This window comes from Mauremys reevesii, linkage group 2, assembly GCF_016161935.1.
Source record: "Mauremys reevesii isolate NIE-2019 linkage group 2, ASM1616193v1, whole genome shotgun sequence".
Taxonomy (NCBI): Eukaryota; Metazoa; Chordata; order Testudines; family Geoemydidae; genus Mauremys; species Mauremys reevesii.
Genome location: NC_052624.1, coordinates 45,081,869 through 45,103,054, shown reverse-complemented (window position 1 = coordinate 45,103,054; position 21,186 = coordinate 45,081,869). Strand labels below are relative to the sequence as shown.

At 38.6% G+C, this 21,186-nt stretch overlaps 1 protein-coding gene across 8 annotated transcripts in view; it reads right to left on the bottom strand.

The window, feature by feature from the left end:
- The window catches only part of AKAP9 (A-kinase anchoring protein 9), a 187,756-nt gene that overhangs the window by 24,442 nt on the left and 142,128 nt on the right, over positions 1-21,186 (bottom strand). For 5 of the 8 annotated variants that reach the window (XM_039526343.1, XM_039526344.1, XM_039526349.1 and 2 more), the window contains 9 exons: positions 21,043-21,081; positions 19,559-19,791; positions 17,023-17,142; positions 14,724-14,900; positions 14,298-14,402; positions 12,557-12,709; positions 11,640-11,819; positions 3,470-4,564; positions 489-635 (listed from right to left, as the gene is read on the bottom strand). In XM_039526343.1, the coding sequence (XP_039382277.1) occupies positions 489-635; positions 3,470-4,564; positions 11,640-11,819; positions 12,557-12,709; positions 14,298-14,402; positions 14,724-14,900; positions 17,023-17,142; positions 19,559-19,791; positions 21,043-21,081 (2,249 nt within the window). The remainder of the gene's footprint in view (positions 1-488; positions 636-3,469; positions 4,565-11,639; positions 11,820-12,556; positions 12,710-14,297; positions 14,403-14,723; positions 14,901-17,022; positions 17,143-19,558; positions 19,792-21,042; positions 21,082-21,186) is intronic. The other 3 variants (XM_039526346.1, XM_039526345.1, XM_039526351.1) reach the window with 1 other exon arrangement.

Sequence of the window (21,186 nt, the reverse complement as noted above, 5' to 3'; positions counted from 1 at the left end):
CTGGGCGGCTGGAACCCCAGACCAGCAGTGAGGTGAGCGGGGCCGATGGCCAGGACTCTGGGTTCTGTCCACCGGCTCCTGCCAGCTGGGTTCCTGGCCGCCAGCCCTGTTAAGCTGTTGCCGGCCGGGGGTTCCGTTCAGTAAAAATCGGCTCACATGCCGCCTTTGGCATGCGTGCCGCGGGTTGCTGACCCCTGCTCTATACAATGAGGAGTCACAGCTATTCTTTTTAGATTAATCTTGTTTAGATGGATTATGTCTGTTAGATGATAACACAAAGTTATTATCTCAAGAAACAGAGTAGATCCTGTAAAATTGGTATAACTCCCTTGAAGTCAATGGAATTGCACTTATTTGCAGCAACTAAAAATCTGGTCCACAGCATCATGTAGTTTGAACAGTATGAACAGTGTGTACTGTACAGTCATTTTTATTAATTTTTTTTCACTGGGAGAGAGAAAACAATTATGGAACTATCCGGTTCTTACCATTAATTCCTCTTTAAGTTTTTCTGACTTTTCTCTGTAACTACTCAGTTCTTCCTTGGCAGCAGCTGATTCAGCTTTGATTTTCTCTAGTTCACTTTCAGCAATGAATACACTTCCTTCTTGACTTTGACTTAGTTCTGTGACTACCTACATGTCAGTACAAAATATAAGCAGTAGTAGATAAAACATCTATTACAATGGCATCAAAATATTAATGATGCTGACCCCTGCATGCAACTCCACAAATGCTAGAGATGAGCCAAGCCACGTGAAGAAACATCAAGTGCCTTGAATAGGTGGTGGTCAGACCTAACCTAACCTCCAAGACTTACGTTTCAAAAGGCCACTTTTCTAGATTAACTGGGATCCCCAAACTGGAAAAAAAAACAAAAAACTGGAAGTGCTGTGAAAAGGATAATCTTCTGGGAAGCTCTCTGGCCAAGGATGGAAAAAACACTAATATACTAAAAGGCAGCAACAGGGCTGTGAACAAACAGTAAGCCTCTGGAAAATGAAGTCTGCTAGACACCATAAAGTTTTAAAGAGAAGTTTCTGACCTTAATTCAATAGCGTTTGTACAAAAGGTTTTAGCACCTGTGGTCCAGGCCCTGCATTCCATATCTGTGAACTTCAGACTTTCAGCAGCAAAGCTGAGGTTTTCATTAAATTGCTAGCTACAGAACATACAATCAACTCAACTTTGACTCAGAGGGTAAAATTAACAGGTGATCTATGGAAGGCAGTATGAACATAATTTGGCATAAGTTAAACATTAAAGAGGTATAAGGTGAGGGTTATTGCAGAAAGCAACCAAAGGAGGGTGTAAAAAGGTGTAAGAGAAAAAGGAATCTCTTTCAAACCACATGCACTTTTTTACCCCTTCTTAATCCTCTTGTTGGCTCTGTTTGTTACTATGACTGTGTTTTTGCTTCCTAGGCATATGAATTACATAGATGTGTAATGTAACCCCCATATACTTCGCCTCTAAATCTGACCCATGGAGTGGGAAATTTCAGACATTACACAGTGGGCCTAGAATGTGGCAAGCCATAGGATCTGTCACAACCTCACTATTATTAGATGAGGAGACAAGGATAAAACTAAGTTTCTTTGAATTTGACTTCCATAATTTTAATAAATGGCAGTGACAATGAAGTTAAAATTGATCATGTTAACAAGTCAAAACCGGAAAGCAGGTATCTGTGCAATGAAGATGCTTTCCTGGCATTAGATAAGAGAAAGGAAACTAAATTATCCAAAGCAGGAACAACCTCTAGTGCCTTTGTTATTTATGTTATAAGAGCATCCTAAATTGGAATTTACATTATATTTTTGTGAGATCAGCTTACTTCAGCTACAAGTGTTTTCATGCCCCTTCATTCCAAATACAGATGGAGTAACATTGCTAATTTAATATTCAAATAGAACATTGTTTCCTAAAAGCAAATAGCATTGAACTGTTGTTGCAATGTTAAAAATGTGTAATTGTTGAATTCATACCATTTTAATAGTTGTAAGACTATTTTAGACAGGAGTTGGAATGGAATTTGGGTAGAAAGACTAGCTTTTTGGACTGCCTGGAGAGAAAGTAGGGGGAAGACTCCTCTTGAAGAAAGGAGAGATGGTCTGTATAGTGTAGGTAGGTAGGTAGATATTCTGAGACCTGGGGAGATCCAGGTTCAGTTCCGTGTTCTATCACGGACTGATTTGCTCAAGATCACACATGAACTTAGCCTCTCTGCCCCATCCATATAATGGGATAATAGTACTTCCTGCCCTCAGAGGGGTGCTGTGAGGATAATTACATTAAAGATTGTGAGTTGCTCTGATACTATGATAATGGGAATTGTATGAATGGATAGATTAGATAGTGCTATGGTCTTGGTTATATATGGACAGAGAACTTTGTTAGAAGAATCCCTTTGAGAGGATTATACCTGCTTGTAAATTTTCACTGCAATATATACAAATAACTAGGGCCCAATATCGCAAAGTGACTTAGGCTTAATACAGTGGTGGTTAAGAGAGTCTCCTGAGAGGAGGAAGACTTCTGCTCAAATCCTTTCTCCCCATCAGGTAGCATGGGGAATTGAACCTGGGTTTTACACATCCCAGGTGAGTACTTTAACACTGGGCTAAAGGTTACAATGGAGGCACTACGTCCAGCCATTTTGGATGGAGTTAGGCATACACCGCTGCTGTTCTTGCAAGAAATGGTTTGGGCACCAAAGGTGTTTCCCTTCCAGGAGAGGGTTCTATGCTGTGGATCCCAAGCAGAGACACAGGCACCTCCCTGCAGCTGGCTTAACTACCTGAGAGGGCAAGACATAGGGCATATCCCTTCAATAAGCATCTCCTGTTGACTAGCTTAGGCAGCTCCCTGTCTAGCATGCCGACTTTCTCAGGTGCCTCTCTCTCCCCTTTCATTATATAGAGAGCCTAATACCTAACTCAAGCTTTATGGATTCCAGTGATTTTTTAGGTGCCTAAAAGTTGGGCAGTGCAATGTTGAGTGTCACAATGCCTAAGGCCCATTGTGATTCAAGGCCTAAATCAACATGCATGCCCCAAATTAAACCTTTAATAAAAATACGTTTTTTAAGACTTCCAGTGCCTCAAAAATCAATCTGCAGATTCATGACAAGCACATCATCAATCTTATCATCTTCAGAAAATATTCACAAAAGTTGAGAAAAGTATGCTTAGTTTTTAAAACACCTAGTTCCCATGAAAAGGCTGGATATGTTTTATTCAAATATCCACAGGAAATCAACAGTGGAATTTACCAAAAGTGCAATTTTTGTTCTATTTGTAACTCAGAGGAGTATGTACATCTAACACAGCTCTGACTGAATCTGCAGTAACAGAATATTAATGTCTTCAGTCTTATTAAAAAATGTGTGCACCCACCACAGTTCCCATAAAAATAATTGATTCTTAGGCAAAGTGAGCAAAAGATCATGAGGCATACAATTTTTTACCTCAGATGTTTGCACCTCTCCCTGTTTAGGGGTCTTTTTAATCTCCTCTTTGTGTTTTTCCTGAATGTCTTCTAGTAACTGCTGAAGTTCTAACAGTCTGTTTTCTTTTTTTATAGCCTCCTTCTGTGCAATTTCTGCATTTTCTTTTTCTAGCTCCAGGTTATTGTACATCTTTGCCAGCTGGTTCTCCATCTCTGAAAGTTTCTCTGTTAATACTGATAATTTTGATTCTGTCTCTTCTTTAGCTATGTGATTTACATTTTCTGTTTGTGTGTTTTTGTTTGCTTCTTCAGCGCCTTTTGAAAATGCCTGCATTCTCGGCCTCAGTTTATTTTGCTCTTGAATTGCATTCAACTGAACTTGGCTCACAAGAGCAGCAGCAACCTTTTCCTGAAGCATCTCTTCAAGTTCCAGTATTTTCTTTTTAAGTACTTCTGTTTCAACCTTGGCTTGCTCTTTCAAGTCCTTTATTTGGTTGTAACACTGGCACAACTCTGATTCCCTCTCTTTAATAGCTGCCTGAAGATGCTGCAGCTTTATCTCCATGTTGCTGATGGTGATCTTTGTATTTTCTTCCACGGACTTAAGCTGGATTTTATTTTCTAGCAGCTCTGGTGACTTCTCATTCAGGGCTTCTTCCAGTTTTTCACTTTTGTTTTTGCTCCTATACCCTACTTCTGCCTTGTCATCTTTCATCAGTAAATGCTTATATTTCTCTGTTACTCTCTCATGTTCCCTCTTTAAGATATCTAGTTCTTTCTTTAAGTGGTTCATTTTTAATTTAGTTTCTTCAAGCTCATTCTTTGTCATGGATGACTCTACATTATTATCTTCCACTTGCTTCTTTAAAGCTTCTTTTTCTGCCAACACTGTATCAAGCTCATGTTTCAGACTGTCAGCATCCTCCTGAATGGAAGCAACATCTACAGGTTCTTTTTGTTCAATATTTGCCAACTCCTGCTGAAGCTTTTCAATCACTTCATTCAGCTGTTCTATTTCCTCTTCACTGTTTTTCTTCACACGCTCTTGATCACTTTTTAGGCATTCTATCTGGGCTTCAAGTTCTCTTATATGCTCATTTTTTTCTTCAATAACCTACAAAGTCAATGACAGAAATTTATAGTTACTAATTACTATAATAGTTAATATTATATAACAACCAGATTATGCTTTCTCCTGGATTTGCTGGCAGCGGTTTGTTTAATCATTCATCCTGACATCTTGTGAAAGAAGCATAGTAGCAATAAATGAAATTGCCTTGATGATTTATCGCTCATAGATCTTTACATGAATCAAAGTACAGACGTGTTGGACTTGGAAAAGAGGTGTGAGCTTATTGAACTATCTACTTTCTACAAAGCTACATGTGAAAGCTGAAGCTTTCATAATATTTTTCCAGCTTTCTTGTCTAAAGCTCTGACAACATCCATCCCCTGGGCAAATTATTACTGAGGTTAAAGCAGTGGTCCCCAACGTGGTGCCCGCGGGTGCCATGGCGCCCGCTCGGGCATCTATGTGCGCCCGCGTACTTGCCAGCAGACAAGCATCTGCCAAAATACCGCCAAGAAGTGGCAACGTCAAGAGGCGTCGCTGCCAAAATGCCGCTGTCAAGAGGCGTTGCTGCCGAAATGCTGCTGATTGTCGTTGCCGCTTGTCAGTGGCATTTCGGTGGATACTTGTCCGCCGGCCATGGTCCTCAGTGGCTTGTCGTCCGGCGCCCACCAGATGAAAAAGGTTGAGGACCACTGGGTTAAAGGGACTACCAGCTGTAGTAAGGACTGTGCAGATAAATCTCTTTGCACAATCAGGGCCTTAGACATAGTTTGACTTCCAGCACCCAAGAAACTAAGGGCATGGCTACACTTGCAGATGCAGAGCGCTTTGAGTTAAACCAGCCTTCGTAGAGCGCTGTAAGGAAAGTGCTGTAATCTGTACACGCTGACAGCTGAAAGCGCATTGGCGTGGCCACATTAGCAATTCTTGCAATGGCCACAGAAAGCAGTGCATTGTGGTAGCTATCCCAGCATGCAAGTGGCTGCAACATGCTTTTCAAATGATGGGGGTGGGGTGGAGCATGACAGGGAGTGTGTTGTATGTATGTGGAGGGAGAGAGAGTGGGTTTTGGGGGGGCTGAGAGCATGTCAGCATGTTGTCTTATAAGTTCAGACAGCAACAGACTCCCAACCCCAAGGTCTCTCTCTCTCTCACACAGAGCATTCCACAGTAATGGTTGCTTTGTCTCAGAGCAGATAAGCTTTCTGGCTGTCAGAAATGCCTGCAGTGATTCCAAAACAATGACAAAAGTGGCCACTTGACTTAAGGGGATTATGGGACGTGTTAATCTTCTCGCCGAGGTGGAGTACCAGGAGTGCTCTAGCCCTGGAGTCAGAGCACTCTATGTGCCTTGCCAGTGTGGACGGGTAGTGAGCTAGGGCGCCCAGGGTTGCTTTAATGTGCTCTAACTCGCAAGTGTAGCCGAGCCCTAAGGGTCTTGGAATCATCTTACCTTCAGAGTAATCATTTTGCAGTATATTCCACAAATAATCTCCCTCTCTCTAAAAAAGCAGTGGATCCTCAGTCTTGAAAATAACAGTTTCAAGACTGAGGGTTCTAGCATACACAAGTTAGATACTATATTCAACTAGATTAGTCAGATACTGTATTTCTTCACCATTAAAAAGAAGCAGCTCCCCTTTCCAAATATACATTCATCTAGTGATATTCAGATAAAGCTATATTGGCTCTACCACTTAAAATATACATTGGATATATATATGGAATGTGAAATATAATGGATTTATAATGGAAATGCAAACAGGCCCTTAACTATATCAATATTATTAAGCACAAATATAATACGGATTTTCTTTTCCTTTCTACATATATGTACCGGTATATATATTCTGTGCAAGCCACCTGTAATGAAGTAATTTATTTTGCACAACAATTTAATTGAAAGAAGATAGAGATGGAGATGCGGCACTATTTGTGAAAAGACTCTATAATGCTGTCAAAACAATTCAGCAACAAAGAGACTTGTGATGATACAAGGAGAGCAAAACAATACATTTCTGGACTAACTCATGATATTTGAAGTTACCAGATTCATATTCTTAACTACCCAGAAATTAGTCGAGTAACAGAAACAGCCCAATATATGTCCTCACTGAAGAGGATGACTTTATGATGCAGATAATAGGGAATATGACCAAAAGAGAGACTGACTTCTGGGAAATTTGGGGTCAGTGAACATAAAAATTTACCAGAATAAGGAAAGAGTTCACCAACAGCAGCAGTAATAAAAGAGTATAAGATTTCAAGAGGATTTCAAGAGGATAAGTTTTGGGGAATTAAGACTATAATATGCAATGTACAGTGGGAGAAACTTCTCATTCCACAAGTGTAGAAGAATGCTGGAAGACCCTTAAACACACTATAATATAGGCGCACCAGAGTAAGAGGAATAAGGATGAGAGAAACAAGAAGTGGTCAATATGGCTTCATAAGGAATTGATCAAATATCTTAGGTTAAAAAAAGTCTGTACTGGAAATGGAAAAGTAGCAGGCAATCAAACAAGAATATTCAGTCAGTCAATACTTGTATAGAAAAGATAAGGAAAGCAACAAACAATGAGTTAATGATAGCCAAAGTACTTCACAGAGTAAAAAGGGCTTTCAGAAGAATATCAGGAGCAAAAAGCCCACTAAAGAGAAAATAGGTCAGCTAATAAAGAAAGTTGGGGATAAAATTAATGACTACAAAATGATTATACTGCTGAATTTCCCTTTGCTCTCTACCCTTCAATATGTTTAGACAATTGAGAAAATTGTAAAGTTGTAAAATGATCTTATAAAAATGGCAAAAAGCAAGATTACTTGGAAAATGTGAACGTATATAAATCAGTAGGGCCAATTTTGCATCTTAACTAATATGTTAAGTACGTTTTCCAATTAACATATTTTTGGAAAGTCTTGGAGAATTGCAGAAATCCTAGAAGACTGAAGAAAAGCAACTGAGGTACTGATTTCCAAAAAATGAAAGAAGAGTGATCCTGGCAATTTCTACCTAGTATGTCTCATTTCTGACCCCAGTAAAACTGTTGAGCAAAAAAAAAAAAAAAAAATTTTTTTTCTTTTAGTGGATAATGAAACCATGAGTAGCAAGCAGTTTGGGTTTATAAAGAAGAAATCATGCTGTAGACATTGATTGGTTTACCACAGAATTACATTTGAATTTTAGTAAAGCATTCACACAGTATCAAGAAATCCTGCACACAAAATTCATTTAATTAGGCATGAGTATAATATGCAATATTATTCAGTCAAATAGACTGAAAGTTGGTGAAAGTGATTGTAAAAACAGAACAAACACTGAAGGGAGGAAGAGATCTATAAAAGTAATGAAGGGATCGATCTAAAGTAGTGGTTCCTGAACTTTTTAGCAGGGCGACCCAACAACTGCATTTTGCCTGATTTTGTGACCTGCACAAGGTCCATCTTTGGAAAGGGAGGGGCATACAAAATCATAGGCTAGTGTCCTCCATTTCCACTGCCACCTCTTCCTCATCCTTGCCCCGCTGAGAGGGCACTGGCCACCTGCAGCAGCACCCTCTGCCCTGGCCCTGCAACCCTAATACCGACTCGTTTAGGTGGGGAGGCCCGAGCGGGGGTTTGAAGGGCGAGCCTACCTCACATTCACCCTGCAGTAGCAGCTCCTGTCCTACAGGTTTTGGCCTGGCTTCCTACTCCAGGCATTGCAACCTGGTGCACAGGGTTGCTGCGCCACTCAGGTCTGGCCCAGCCACCCTTCCATCATGACAGAGGGACAACTGGGCAAAATCTGCGTGAGTGGCATTGCAACCTGGTTTGACCCAGCCACCCCATGGGACAGGAGCCACCGCTGCAAAGTAAGTGCCGGGTGGGGGGCCACCCCTCTGAACTGGGCCCACAACCCTCCTAGAACCTTTATGTGACCCACTGGAAGGTCACAAGCCATTGTTTGGGAAATACTGATCTAAGGTCTAGTCTTATTTATATCTATATCTTGCACCAAGGAGAAAAGGGAATTATTTAACATGCTAGAGAATATAACTAAGAGTGATGGGATGAAATTAAGAAAGGGATAATATAGGTTGAATCTGAGCAAGACTTCTGTTTTTTGAGATTTAACAACTTCATTTTGGGGGTTATTTTTAGCAATTTTTGAATTTTACATAGCTAAAAAAAATCAGGGTTTTTCGGGGCTTTTTCTTTGTAAATACTGTAATGAGTAATGTACACTATAGTCCAGGGGTCGGCAACCTTTCAGAAGTGCTGTGCCGAATCTTCATAAATTCACTCTAATTTAAGGTTTCACGTGCCAGTCATACATTTTAACGTTTTAAGAAGGTCTCTTTCTATAAGTCTATAATATATAACAAAACTATTGTTGTATGTAAAGTAAATAAGGCTTTTAAAATGTTTAAGAAGCTTCATTTAAAATTAAATTAAAATGCAGAGCCCCCCGGACTGGTGGCCAGGACCCAGGCAGTGTGAGTGCCACTGAAAATCAGCTCGAGTGCCACCTTTGGCACGCGTGCCATAGGTTGTCTACCCCTGCTATAGTCATTACTCCTGTACTATAATGACTAATCTCTTGATAATGTTCCCTAGAGCACTTTAACCTAGTACTCTTTCTAGCAGCACTAGTTAAAAGTAGGGAACCTAATAGGTTCTATATGGACCAGTTAATGAGCAACACACATTAGTGCGCTTTAGAAATCATAGCCCCGAAGTCTGCATTCCTGCTATGTGCATATAAGCTCCTAGACACACGTAACCATTTCTGGGAGTTTTCTGGTGTTCACTTGATAAAGCGAGCACCTGTACAGTAACTGGAGTGCTTTAAGATATTTGTCTCTCAGCATGCTCCACTTCAAGTGTGTGTATGCCCGTGCAGTTTCAATCAGAGAGTTCTGTCAGCATTGTCTGTGGGCCCATGCAACTCCTTTTCTTTTAGGCTCCCTATCACAGGATCAGTGTCTTTTCTTCCTGAAAGGCTTTGAAGTCTCTGAATGTTCCCCATGGTCTTTGCTTACTGGATCCAAAGAAGTCACTGAAGCGCTAAGAGGCTGAGGGGAGGAGAAAGGGGGAATTCACACCTCAAAAGAGGAAACAGGTCTCAAAGAATACTTCATAAGGAGCAAGTTCAGTCTGTCCTCCCTCAGTTTCATAGATCTGCTCTTGAAAATGCAGCAGACTTTGCATTTTGATAGAACGTGAGACTTTCTAAAGCAGTGGAGGCAGCTGGAATACCCGTCACTGAGGGGAAAGGACCTGTGGCAGGTCTGGCAGGGTTTGAAGACTGGGTTTTGGAACATAACCCAAGGAGAAAAGGCTGCATACAAACAGGGATTGAGGACAGCAGAGGCCCTGACTATGAAACAAAGGAGGGGGTCTGAAAGCCTGTGCAGAGGGAAAAATAAAAATGACAGACTAAAATAAAGGAATAATATCAATAAAACAAGAAAAAAACCCAAGCAAGCTATGAAAGCTAAACTACCAGACACCACACACTGTGTTTCCAGCTGCACAGAACTGAGAAGGAACTGGAGCAGTGGCAGGTCTGCCCTCTCCCTATATGCCTTTGGACCAGAGCACAAGGATGTCTAGGGTGCAGGCGCAGACCGTGGACAGTGCTGACAAAAATCTCTGATCGAAAGCACATGGATGCACACACACTTGAAGTGGAGCACCGAGAGGGACAACAACTTGAAGAAGAAACAGTTATTTCATTTTTTTCCCCAATCAGGGAAGTTTTATCACTATTTATTGGTTAAAATAAAAAAATCAGAAGCTCTAAATACACAGAAAGCTTCTTGACAGTAAGTTATATTAGATTCTGGGATAGGTTCACAGTGAAAGTGTTGAGGGACATTTAAAACTATACTGGACAGAGTGTGGGAACAATCTTGCACTGTTAGGAGATGTTCTTCTCTACCTCTAATTTCTATTATTCTTTCATTATAAGTTCAGGTTCACTACAGCTAGAATTAGCACACTGAAATGTATTAAAAACTATTCAATTAATTGGAGTTCAATGTAAGCAGATTCCACTATCACCTTGTGGGATGAAATCCAAATGCTCAGTCAGCTCTTAAGTGTACACACAGCTGTTCTTTATGACTTACAAAAGGGCCATATGAAATGAAGGATATGTGTCTTTGGAGACTATGTTTATTATTAAAATTTATATGGAGAGAGTCATGTGTACAACTATTTGAATAGAAGATAAAATCCCACCATAATAAATCATCCAATTTGCTTTCTACAGAATATATGAGACTTTGGGCCAGTTTCTCCTCATGCTTATCCTAATTTAAATCAGAAATACCTCTGTTGGGATGGTGAATCTATCCTGCACTAACCTGTTGTGCTCTAACTGTCTCTTTGCACTCTGCTGATGCACATTAACAAAGATGACTAAATCAAACTGTTATTGCATACAGCAGACAAGCCCTGAATTATACTAATGTAAAATGGATGCAAGTCAGTGGAGAATCAGGTCCATTGTCTATTACAGGAGAAAAAGAAGTGTCAATAGTAGTTTAGAAAGCAGCAAAAAGCTAGAACTATTCAAGTATAGAAAATATTGGAAATGGTTCTTATTCCACTTTGTCTTATCAATATAGTGCTGCAAGTCTCTTGCCTGAAATCCTTGCATTTCAGACAAGCATTATACTGTATTAGAAAAGGTCTATGGCTCATGATATGATCAGAAAGGCTGCATTTACACATATCTAGTGAACTCATAGCTTCATTAGTTTGAAAAGAATGAATTTCAGAAATGAAGCATTATCCAGAAGGTGGCACCAAAATGCAACCTACTAAATATATCTCATATATACAAGACAGTAGAATAAATTCAGAAAGTATGCTGAGATGCAACTCAAGATGTCTGCATCCTGATAGGCTGCAAGAGGATCAAGAGTACTTAAAGACAGCAAAGTATATATGATTATATAAACAAATACAGGCAAAAATAATTCTAATGTATTTTCTTAATAGAACGTCGGATCCATAAAAGAACTGAGAAATAGTAATTAGTTTTGAAGGTTAGAGCACTGTATTCTATTAATGACTAAGTAAATGTGTTCTTTAAATATAAACAAAAGATTTCAAAAAAATATACTTTGTTGTCTGTTGTGATTTCAAGTTGCTGTTGCAGTGTTGTTATTTGTTCATTAAGATGATCTATTTCCTGCTCCTTTTTCTGCATGATCTGAGCAAGTTTCCCAGGCACTATACAATGATCCTTTATGGGTGCATCTTCAGATTTCTGGATCACTAGTCCCAATCTTTCCATTTCATCCTATCGAAAAAAATCCATAATATGTGATATAATTACATGTACCTTTTTTTTAATATTCTTCAATTAATAGATTATTTAAATGATAGAAGATCACATGAAATACAGAATGGTTATATGAAATTTTTAATATTTTGTATGTTGCTGTCGCGGAGTGTGGGGGAGTCAGGGCCCTGCACCCCCGGGCTCCCTGCGATTCACCAGGACTCTCAGGCAGTCAGTAAAGCAGAAGGTTTATTTAGACGACAGGAACACAGTCCAACACAGGTCTTGCAGGCACAGACAACAGGATCCCCCGTTAGGTCCCTCTTGGGGCCCCAGGAGCCCCACAGCCTCCATTGGGGATCAGAGCCCTGTCTCTGCTTCCCTTCTTTCCCCAGCCAGTTCCAGTCTGCCCAGCCCCCTCCGGCCCCTCCTCTCTGCTCAGCTTCTTTTCCGGGCCAGGAGGTCACCTGACCCCTTTGTCTCCAACACCTTCAGCCAGCACCTTTGCAGGGAGGGGTCCGGGCCATCAGTTGCTAGGACACAGAGTGTCAGGCATTCGGCTGCATGGCCTTTTGCTTTGCTAGATACTTAAGATCTGCACACAGCACCCCAGTAAGAACAGTCCCACTTCATCACAGTTGCACAGTACAACACTTGAGACATCAAATAGAGTTAAGAATCTTGGTTTTACCCTAGAATGAATTTATTCAGGGTAAACAGGAATGAAACTACAATCTTGTCTGTTGGATAATTACCTTAAATAATTTATTCTCTTGTTCCAGTTCTTGAAATCGTGTAGTGGATTCCTTTCTCTGGATTTCTAATTGCATATGTAATTGTTGAACTTCTTCATTTTTGTTTTCTAGTTCCTCTCGAAACTGCTCCAGTTGTTCTTCAAGGTTTGTGATCTGCACATCCAAAATGTGGATTGAAGGGGTTAATAGACACACAGCAGAGCCACATTTAAAAAACAATAAAATATACCTGGGATCAGTTTTGTGTCTGCAAATTACAGAATTTTACTCAAATGAGATATTGTGTTAACCAATATACTGGCCACTTTGATTGTAAAGATACATTTGATTCTTACGACTGAATGGATTTGGAAATAGTGATCTAGAAGTAGACCAGGTCACTCATCCATCCTCTGAAGGCCTGCAAGCTATCTGTATGCAAAACTCCCCCTGATGTCAGCTGAAATCACTATGACTGTTCCAGTGAGGGAGAGCTTGCAGGACTGGGCTCATTTAAATTTACCAGTTCTACCTCACAGTGGCTTTAGATTCTCAAAATGCTTAACTGACATTTTAAAAACTGTTTACATGAGCTTCTCTTATTGCTGCCTTCAACAGCCTTTTCAAAAAAATTAAATATAAGTGAGCTGAATTCCACTTTCAGTTACACTGGTGTAAATCTGGAATAATTTCAGTGAAATCAATAGAGTCCAGATTTTCAAGAGTGTAACTGAAAGAAGAGTTTGGTCCATTACGTTTAAAATCACTTTAGGATAACGGCTGGGCTTTTCAAAGGATCCCAATAGAGTTAGGTGCCCAAATTCCAATGAATTTCAATGAGATCTGGGTACCTACCACCCTCAGGTTCCTTTGAAATGCTCACCCATTATTTTTACACTTCGCTCATATGACTGAGAACTTTTTATTTCTTAATTTAGACTAAATGGGCCATATCTGGATCTCATTTACACTATGTGAAATTAGAGTAACTCCACTGACTCAGTATCAGTGTTATCAGAATGTGGCCCTTTATCCTTTCTCTCAGGATAAATACTTCTGTAATCACAACTGAACTACATTTGTACTGAATCTCATTTTTATAAAAGAGGATTTCAGGCATCAGACTGTGGATGATGTTCACACCTTCATTTTAAGTTTCCTGAACTCCATTCTGTTTACCATCAGGATACTTGCTTTTTGGCTGGAAAGGTATAATGTAGGTCTTTTCCAAAAACACCTCTAACGTGTGCAGGCTAGTGCTGGTGGTGGGGTGCCCTACTATCACCAACACCCTCGTAAAGGTTAAGCATGGCACATTTTTCCCCATTGCAAGGAAAAAGCAATGGAAATCTAAAAACCAAGTGCATTCCTGGTCTTCCCTCATAGAAACCTGGTATCCTCCAACACTGCCAGTCTGCTAACCAAATATATAGTCCTAACAAGATTTTCTCCACAAGTGTACACAATAGCTTCACTAGAACTTAGACGGGAAAACAATTCAAATAAAAAGTGTCACCGACTGAATAAACACCACCACTGCCTACAGCACTTCAGGAGGTCCTTGGGAGAACCTATTCCAATAATTACCAGGCATAAGCCTGCTCAGCTTGTGGGAGTTGTTGAGATCACTGTCCGATATTGCCTTGCTGCAGAGTCTATAAACAGTGAACTACAGATTGCTGCATTGAGTCAGGTGCAAAGCAAAAATCACCAATAAGTAATTCATATTAGAAGGAAATTTCAACATTTGGAGATACTCTACCTCTTTTTCCTTTCTATCTACAGCTTCTTGTTCAGCCTGCAATTGTACTTCAAGGGGCAAATCTCCCTTCACAGTGGCAGCTCCACACTGCTTTCTTTCCTCCACCTTTAAACAAGTATTATAATATTAGCTACTTTAGCTTTCATTTATTTATTATTAATTGAGTAAACATTGCCGTATTCTTAAGTAAATGAAGAATAATAGGAAATACACCTCTACCTCGATATAACGCTGTCCTCGGGAGCCGAAAACTCTTACCGTGTTATAGGTGAAACCGCGATATATCGAACTTGCTTTGATCCACCGGAGTGCACAGCCCCACCCGCCCAGAGCACTGCTTTACTGCTTTATATCCAAATTTGTGTTATATCGGGTCACATTATATCAAGGTAGAGGTGTACATGGAACTTTTATACACAACAATACCTTTTGCAAATTGTCTGCGCTGATAATTAAGGCTTGTTCCAGTTCTCTTATTCTGCACTCTAGTTTCTCAATTTCGTCATTCCGTTCTTGTATATCTCTCTGAAGTTGCTCTTTAGAGAGCAAAAGCTCACTGCATTTGTCTGTTTTTTCTTGTAGATGGTTTGTTAACTGTTCAACCTGGTGGACAACATGGTAAGCATGAATACTCTGTAGCATATTGGAATGTGTTTCTAGCATTAGTATAACACTGATTTTTGAGGGAAAAAAACTTGTCTGTTAATGAATCTCCAACCTCCCTGGCAGAAAACAGTGCAAAATTAGAGTCTTGTAGCTCCAAATCCAATAAATACAAATTATGCCTCTGATGAGTTTTATGTTTTGCATGATGGCATTTGCTACTCCCTACAATTTATTTTGTCCTTCTGATGGTTCTCAGACTCGCTATTGGGCTAAGACATATACTGTGGTATCCCTGTGCAGCCCATCAGTGGGATCCCTGAAACATCCAAGGAAGAAGTGTCTTGACTCTGGAGAACAAATTCAATTCTGGCAGTTCTGCTATTCTTCAAGTCCTATACAAATATCTGTGCTAAAAGTCCTTGAACCAAAAATAATTTGTGAAAGAAGGAATGATAAAATGCTATGTTACTATGGAGGCAGAGTTAAAGTTGTCTGGGAAACCTTAATTATGTATTTCTGTACTTCAAAACATTTTAGCTTTTTATAACTGCTCTAACTTCATCTAGATCTTTAACATTCAAGTCAGTTAATACAGTTCTACCTTAACTCTAGATTAACAAGAAACTGTGTTTTCTGCCTAAGTTTTTAAATAGGATTTGGAGATGGCTAGGTGGTCAGCACAAGCAAGAGGATGTAGATTATATGGTCCCACTTTCTGCAGTAAAAAACATCATCTAGATAAAGCATTCTGAATCTCCTGAAGTTGAGACATTAGAGGCCTAGGAGAACCACATTAAGGTAGTAATGAAAGTAATCAAGATGGTAAGTAATTAAGACACAATTAAAGATTTCAGCAAAGGTACGTCTAAGGTAAACACAATTGTGGCACTGTTCTAGATGTGAAGTGGACAGAATTGCAGGTAAGGAAAATGTGTGAGTAATGAGTTCAAAACATCTGGCCTGAGGCACAAAGATAAGGTCTGAGTTAAACTGAGTGATGGGGGGAGATGGGACAAACACAGCTTTTCATTCATGAAGTGGATTTCAGTATCTGAAGTATTTAGAAGTTACGATTTAGCCTGGTGCTAACGGAGTCAATGCAATTTAACAGATGGAAGATAGAAAGATCAGATGGAAGGATGCCACCCAAGTTTGAAGCAACCAGTTAGACATCCCAGAGGGAGAAGATAAATGGAAAAGAAAAGAGAGTCTGAGACCAAGTCTAAAGATAGTCCATTGTGGAAGAACTGACAACATTAAACAGTAAAAGTAAAAACAGAGTAGTTAGTAATGTAAAATGCAAGCAAAGAGAAGAATACTGCTATTGGCTCAAGGCACTTATACAGAATAGAATAATATTTCATAACTGTGCTAGTGTAAAGAATATAGACGTCAGCTATAGCAAGAGACAGAAGACTGTTTAACCTTTAATGAATAGGAAGATCATGTAACAGAGGCACTTCTGTTCATTGTCTATATGCAGTTCACACAACATTCTTACATATCCCTCCATGCGATTAAAAAAAAGTAAGTTTAATAATTCATTACATTATGTTATGTAGTAATACCCTCAGTTTTTTATCTCTTAGTCTTTCACATTCAATAATAAGATTTTTCGCCTATAACCAGGACCTTACAAATCATGACATTTGTGGACAATACAATAGCAGGCTATTTGCTCTTCCATGTGTCTCTAACTTAAAAATGACGACTTCTCTAGTTAACTGTCAGCTACTAGAGACTGTCTTCTGTATGAATGTATGTGCACTTACAATGGTTTCTTCACAATCAATAGTTTCAATACTTGGGACATGTTCCAATATAAGAACCTGGACAAATTGGCAAATAGATTGAACATTTCCATACATTCTTAAGAAGTTTTATCTATCTTCATTAGTTGTTCCAAATGTGTCTGTTGCTGAGATAGCTAAATTCTGCATTATTTTACTATTTCAAATAACATTTTCATTCTTCATCCATATTGATTTATTTTCTTGCTTTGCAAAAGATGCAGATTATGTACATTATAAAATAACATTATAAAATATTTTTAGTGTCCATCATTTGCTTTTATCATGTACATTCATTAAGCACAGCTGATAATACTTCAAAATGTTACCTCTCTGGTTTGGTGTTCATTGATAGGTTGAAACCTTTGTGGAGTCTTAAGTTGCTGCTCTAGTTTCTGTATCTCTTGTTGGAACACATCTCTTTCATGTTCTCTATCAATTGCCTGTTCCTGAAATTTAATTATGACAATGTTATTAGGACAAACATTATTAGAAAGACGCATATTAAAAAATTATGCATATAATATTTCATTTCTGCAAACTGTGAGTTTGTTTTATATAAACCTTTTTTGTTAGGTAGCATGATCTCTTTTTATTTTATTAAACCCTCTACTTATTGAATGGCCACCGTACTTCATATTTTTCTGTTTGATCAGTCAAAAAACCAAAAAGATATTGTATTTCCCTATGTATCCAATACTAACTTGTGATACTGCATCAGAGTGTATTATTTCTTCTGCAACAGACAAGAAGAAGCCTATTATTTTGATGTTTTAAACTTTCCTTTTTCTTTAATATATTTAGTACAAATGTAAATTCAAGTGTTGAAGTCTGAATACTCATACTAATATTAGTTTGGCACCAACTACAAAAAACAGATTCAAAGAATTAATATATTATCTGAATTTTGTATTTCAATTTTGTCTTGATAAAATCAAATTGTTTGAGATATATTTTGTGACATTTGTGAAATAATTTCTAAATATTCACATATAAAATGCTGCAACATTTGTAACAACAGGGGCTGTACCTCCTACCCAACTGTCAGTTTGTAAAAGTAAGATTAAGTTTGTCTGCTAAATGAAAACAATCAAATGTCTAAGACACAGCAGCAAAGAACAATTATTCTCTTTATTTTTAATGCCACATTAGAACAATAATATGTGTGTTTAATTTTCACAAAAGTCAAATATAGTGAGACATAACATTAACCTCCATGAATTGCTGATTTAATGAACCCAGATGTATTCTACTGCAGGAGAAAGGCCAGAATTCTAATGCATTTATAAAGAGTTTATTTGTATTCTAGCCGTGTGCTGTCGCTCTTAAACTCATATTGTTGATTAACAAAAGTTGTGTTAAATTCATAGTGATGAATTTGTCACATGTTAATTTTGAACCTAGCTATAGAAAAAACACTAATTTTAATTGTAACAACAACATCAGAACAGCACAAAATGAAATAATGCAAATGCATCTAAGTGATTAATTGTTTCTAGACCGGTCTTCCAGTTCACACTGCTTAGTAGTAAATAACGCAGAGGTGACATCACAAAATATTCTAGCTGTTATATTAATTACAAATGAAATTCATCCCTCCCTACACATAACTGGAATAACTGGGCTTGAGCAGAGAACTAATTGTAGCAGGGTGCATTTCATCACCTCCAACCCACAAGCAGGAGGTAGGACTTCAGTGCAGCTCCTCCAGGCTGCTTTTCTAGCCACAGGCTACAATTGCAGCCCTTGCTACTCTGTGTCCCCGATGCACTGATTTTGACACTGGATTCATATTGTTGCAGATCCAATGGCATGTAGACTTCCTGGCACAGCTTTACCACAGAACTGAAATGATCTGGAGGGCACTGTGTTGATCCACTGCATCACAGTGAATTTCACCTAGTTTGAATGAACATCATTACCAATGGTCTAACCTTAAAGTTAACTTGTAAATTAGTTTTTGGTACATGATCCTCTGCAGGAGACTTCCTGCCAAGTCAGAATCTGCAGATTGCTACCACACCTACTCCGCTGGTGCAAAAACTGCATAAATGATTGCAGAAAGAGAGAGTAGATGGAGCAGATGGAATACAAGCTAGGGTGGAGTTTGAACAGAAGCTTGCAGCGGGGCACTCCAGTGGCAGCCTCATAGCCAGGGAAGGTCAGGCATGGTGAGTGGAAGGAAGGGTAGCTGCAGCTGCAAAAGGGAAAGATCAGATAGTGTGCATACTGAGTGATCAGGTAGGACGTGCAACCTGGTAGAAGGGAAGGGTTCACCTGCAAGTTCTGTAGGGTGATGAGACAGATGGAATGGGTGTGGTTGGAGAGGGAAACTGTCAGGGAAACTTACATGTAGTCCAAACCACTAAAAGGATGGAATTTTCAAAGGAGCCTAAGAGAGCTTACCACTCACTCTCCTGAAGTTCAATGTGAGTGTGATATTTAACTCCCTTAGGCTCCTTTGAAAATCCCATCCTGAACTTTTAAAAACTGGAAAACACAGTATACCTTGCCATACACAAAGCCAATTCTAAACATTCATTTTTTCTTACTCATTTTAGAGATTTTTAGATTTGTAAGTTTAGAAATATTAATTTTTTTTTAAATTAAACTTTGCAACCAAATTATATTTCAAAATACATTGGGAATATTCTAAATGTAGTGATCTCAACTTTACACTCTACTTTTAAAGAACAGTGTTATCGCATCTCTACACTTGATACCACTCTGCAAGTCCAGTCATATCTATTTTTTCATTTTAGTTCAAAGTCTTAAAGAAATAGCATTTCTTGCTGTTGAGAGAAGTCTCTCCACCTGTATGGCCCCACCTGACAACACAAACGCTTTTGCTTTTTCTATACTTACATCTAGAAATTTTCTTGTTTTCTCAAGCTGCTTCTCCAAAGCCTGGTTTTGCTGTCTTAGATCTGTCAGTTCTGCATTTTTTTCTTGCTCTAGCTCTATAAACCGGTTGACCTGCTCCTCCACGTCTGTTTCCAGGGCCTTCACTTGTTTCTGGAGGTCATCGTACTCTTTTTCAGCTTGACGCTGTACTTCTATTTTTTCCTTCATTAGCTTTTCTGTCTCCTCCAGTAACTCTGTTTTTAAATAAAGGAACCATATTGCTTTTAGATATGTATAATTACTTTATCACTGCAAAACCACTCCCCAAGATTGTATATCCATGCTATACCCAAATAAAGGATGTGAACAGGTTTGGGTTTTATTAAATTTTTTAAAAATGTGGTTTTTTCTATTTTTTCTATTAAAAAAGTATCATACCACCATAAAATCCATACAAATCCCAGACAAAATGGCTAAAATGCTATCATCTTCTTTACAAGATTATTAATAGCACAGCTTTATCATGTCACTTTATTGTCCATATTAATCTAAAGATATCTGTACAAATTGAACAATATAGGAAATGCATTAGTTCTGTTTACAACTGAGGAAGGTGCACAGCTTTATAACAAGGCATGGAAAACCCAACCATCTTCTCATCCTGTAGCAGTTTAATCCATTCCAATTTTTTTTCACATGATGCATATACAACATGTGAAGGGAAATACTGCAGAACTTGACCTGGTGAGGTGATATAGAGAGGGAAATTACTTACTTGTAATTGGAGTTTTCAGAAGGCCTGTATAGATCCCCAGTTTTTGGTTTTGTGTCCTCAGGAGAGGACTGGAAAGCATATACGATAAAGCTTAGGACCACGCTGATGAAACATTAAAGGCATGTACTTCAAAGGGTCATATCACTTAGCCTTATCCATCCCTTGAGGTAAGACCGAAGACTAGGGATCTATAAAGTGCAATTATCTTTGGAGAATCTTCACAAACATGATTGATACTTAGGTATATGAAAAGAAAAGCACCAGATATATACAATTTTCTTTTACTACACAATAGAGATCCTTTGGATACCATCATCTTACATAATTTTTATCCAATTCTTGTTTTGTTAGGTAAACATTACATGTCAATATAAAACAATATCCAGCAAAATCATTATATTAATTATATTTACAAGTTAACAATAATCAAAAGGCTATTAAAAACCCCTTCCAAGACAGCACGAAATCTTAAAATTCGTATGTGAATAAGATGATGGTTATTAATGAATCTGCTTATTAAATCTGTTAATAATACATTGTGCTTAGAAATTATAAGAAATGTTATTAAAAAGAAAAAGTGTGAGTGTGAAATATAACATCAAAGCTGAAGGCCAGTAAGAGTTACAGTAATGTCAGAAAGCTGAAAGCTCTAAAGTTCTTGATTAATAAATGTCAGTAAGTGTAAGTCTGCCACCCAGTTAAAGATCAGCCATGCAATATACGAACACACCTGCTTGGGAAGCTGCATCGACTGCAGCATCTACTATGCCTAGGAGAATAGGAAAAAAAACAACAAAAAACAAGAAGCAAAGTAATTCACATGCCAGCTACAGTTTTCTCATTATTCAATTATGTAAGAGAAAATGAAGCTGAA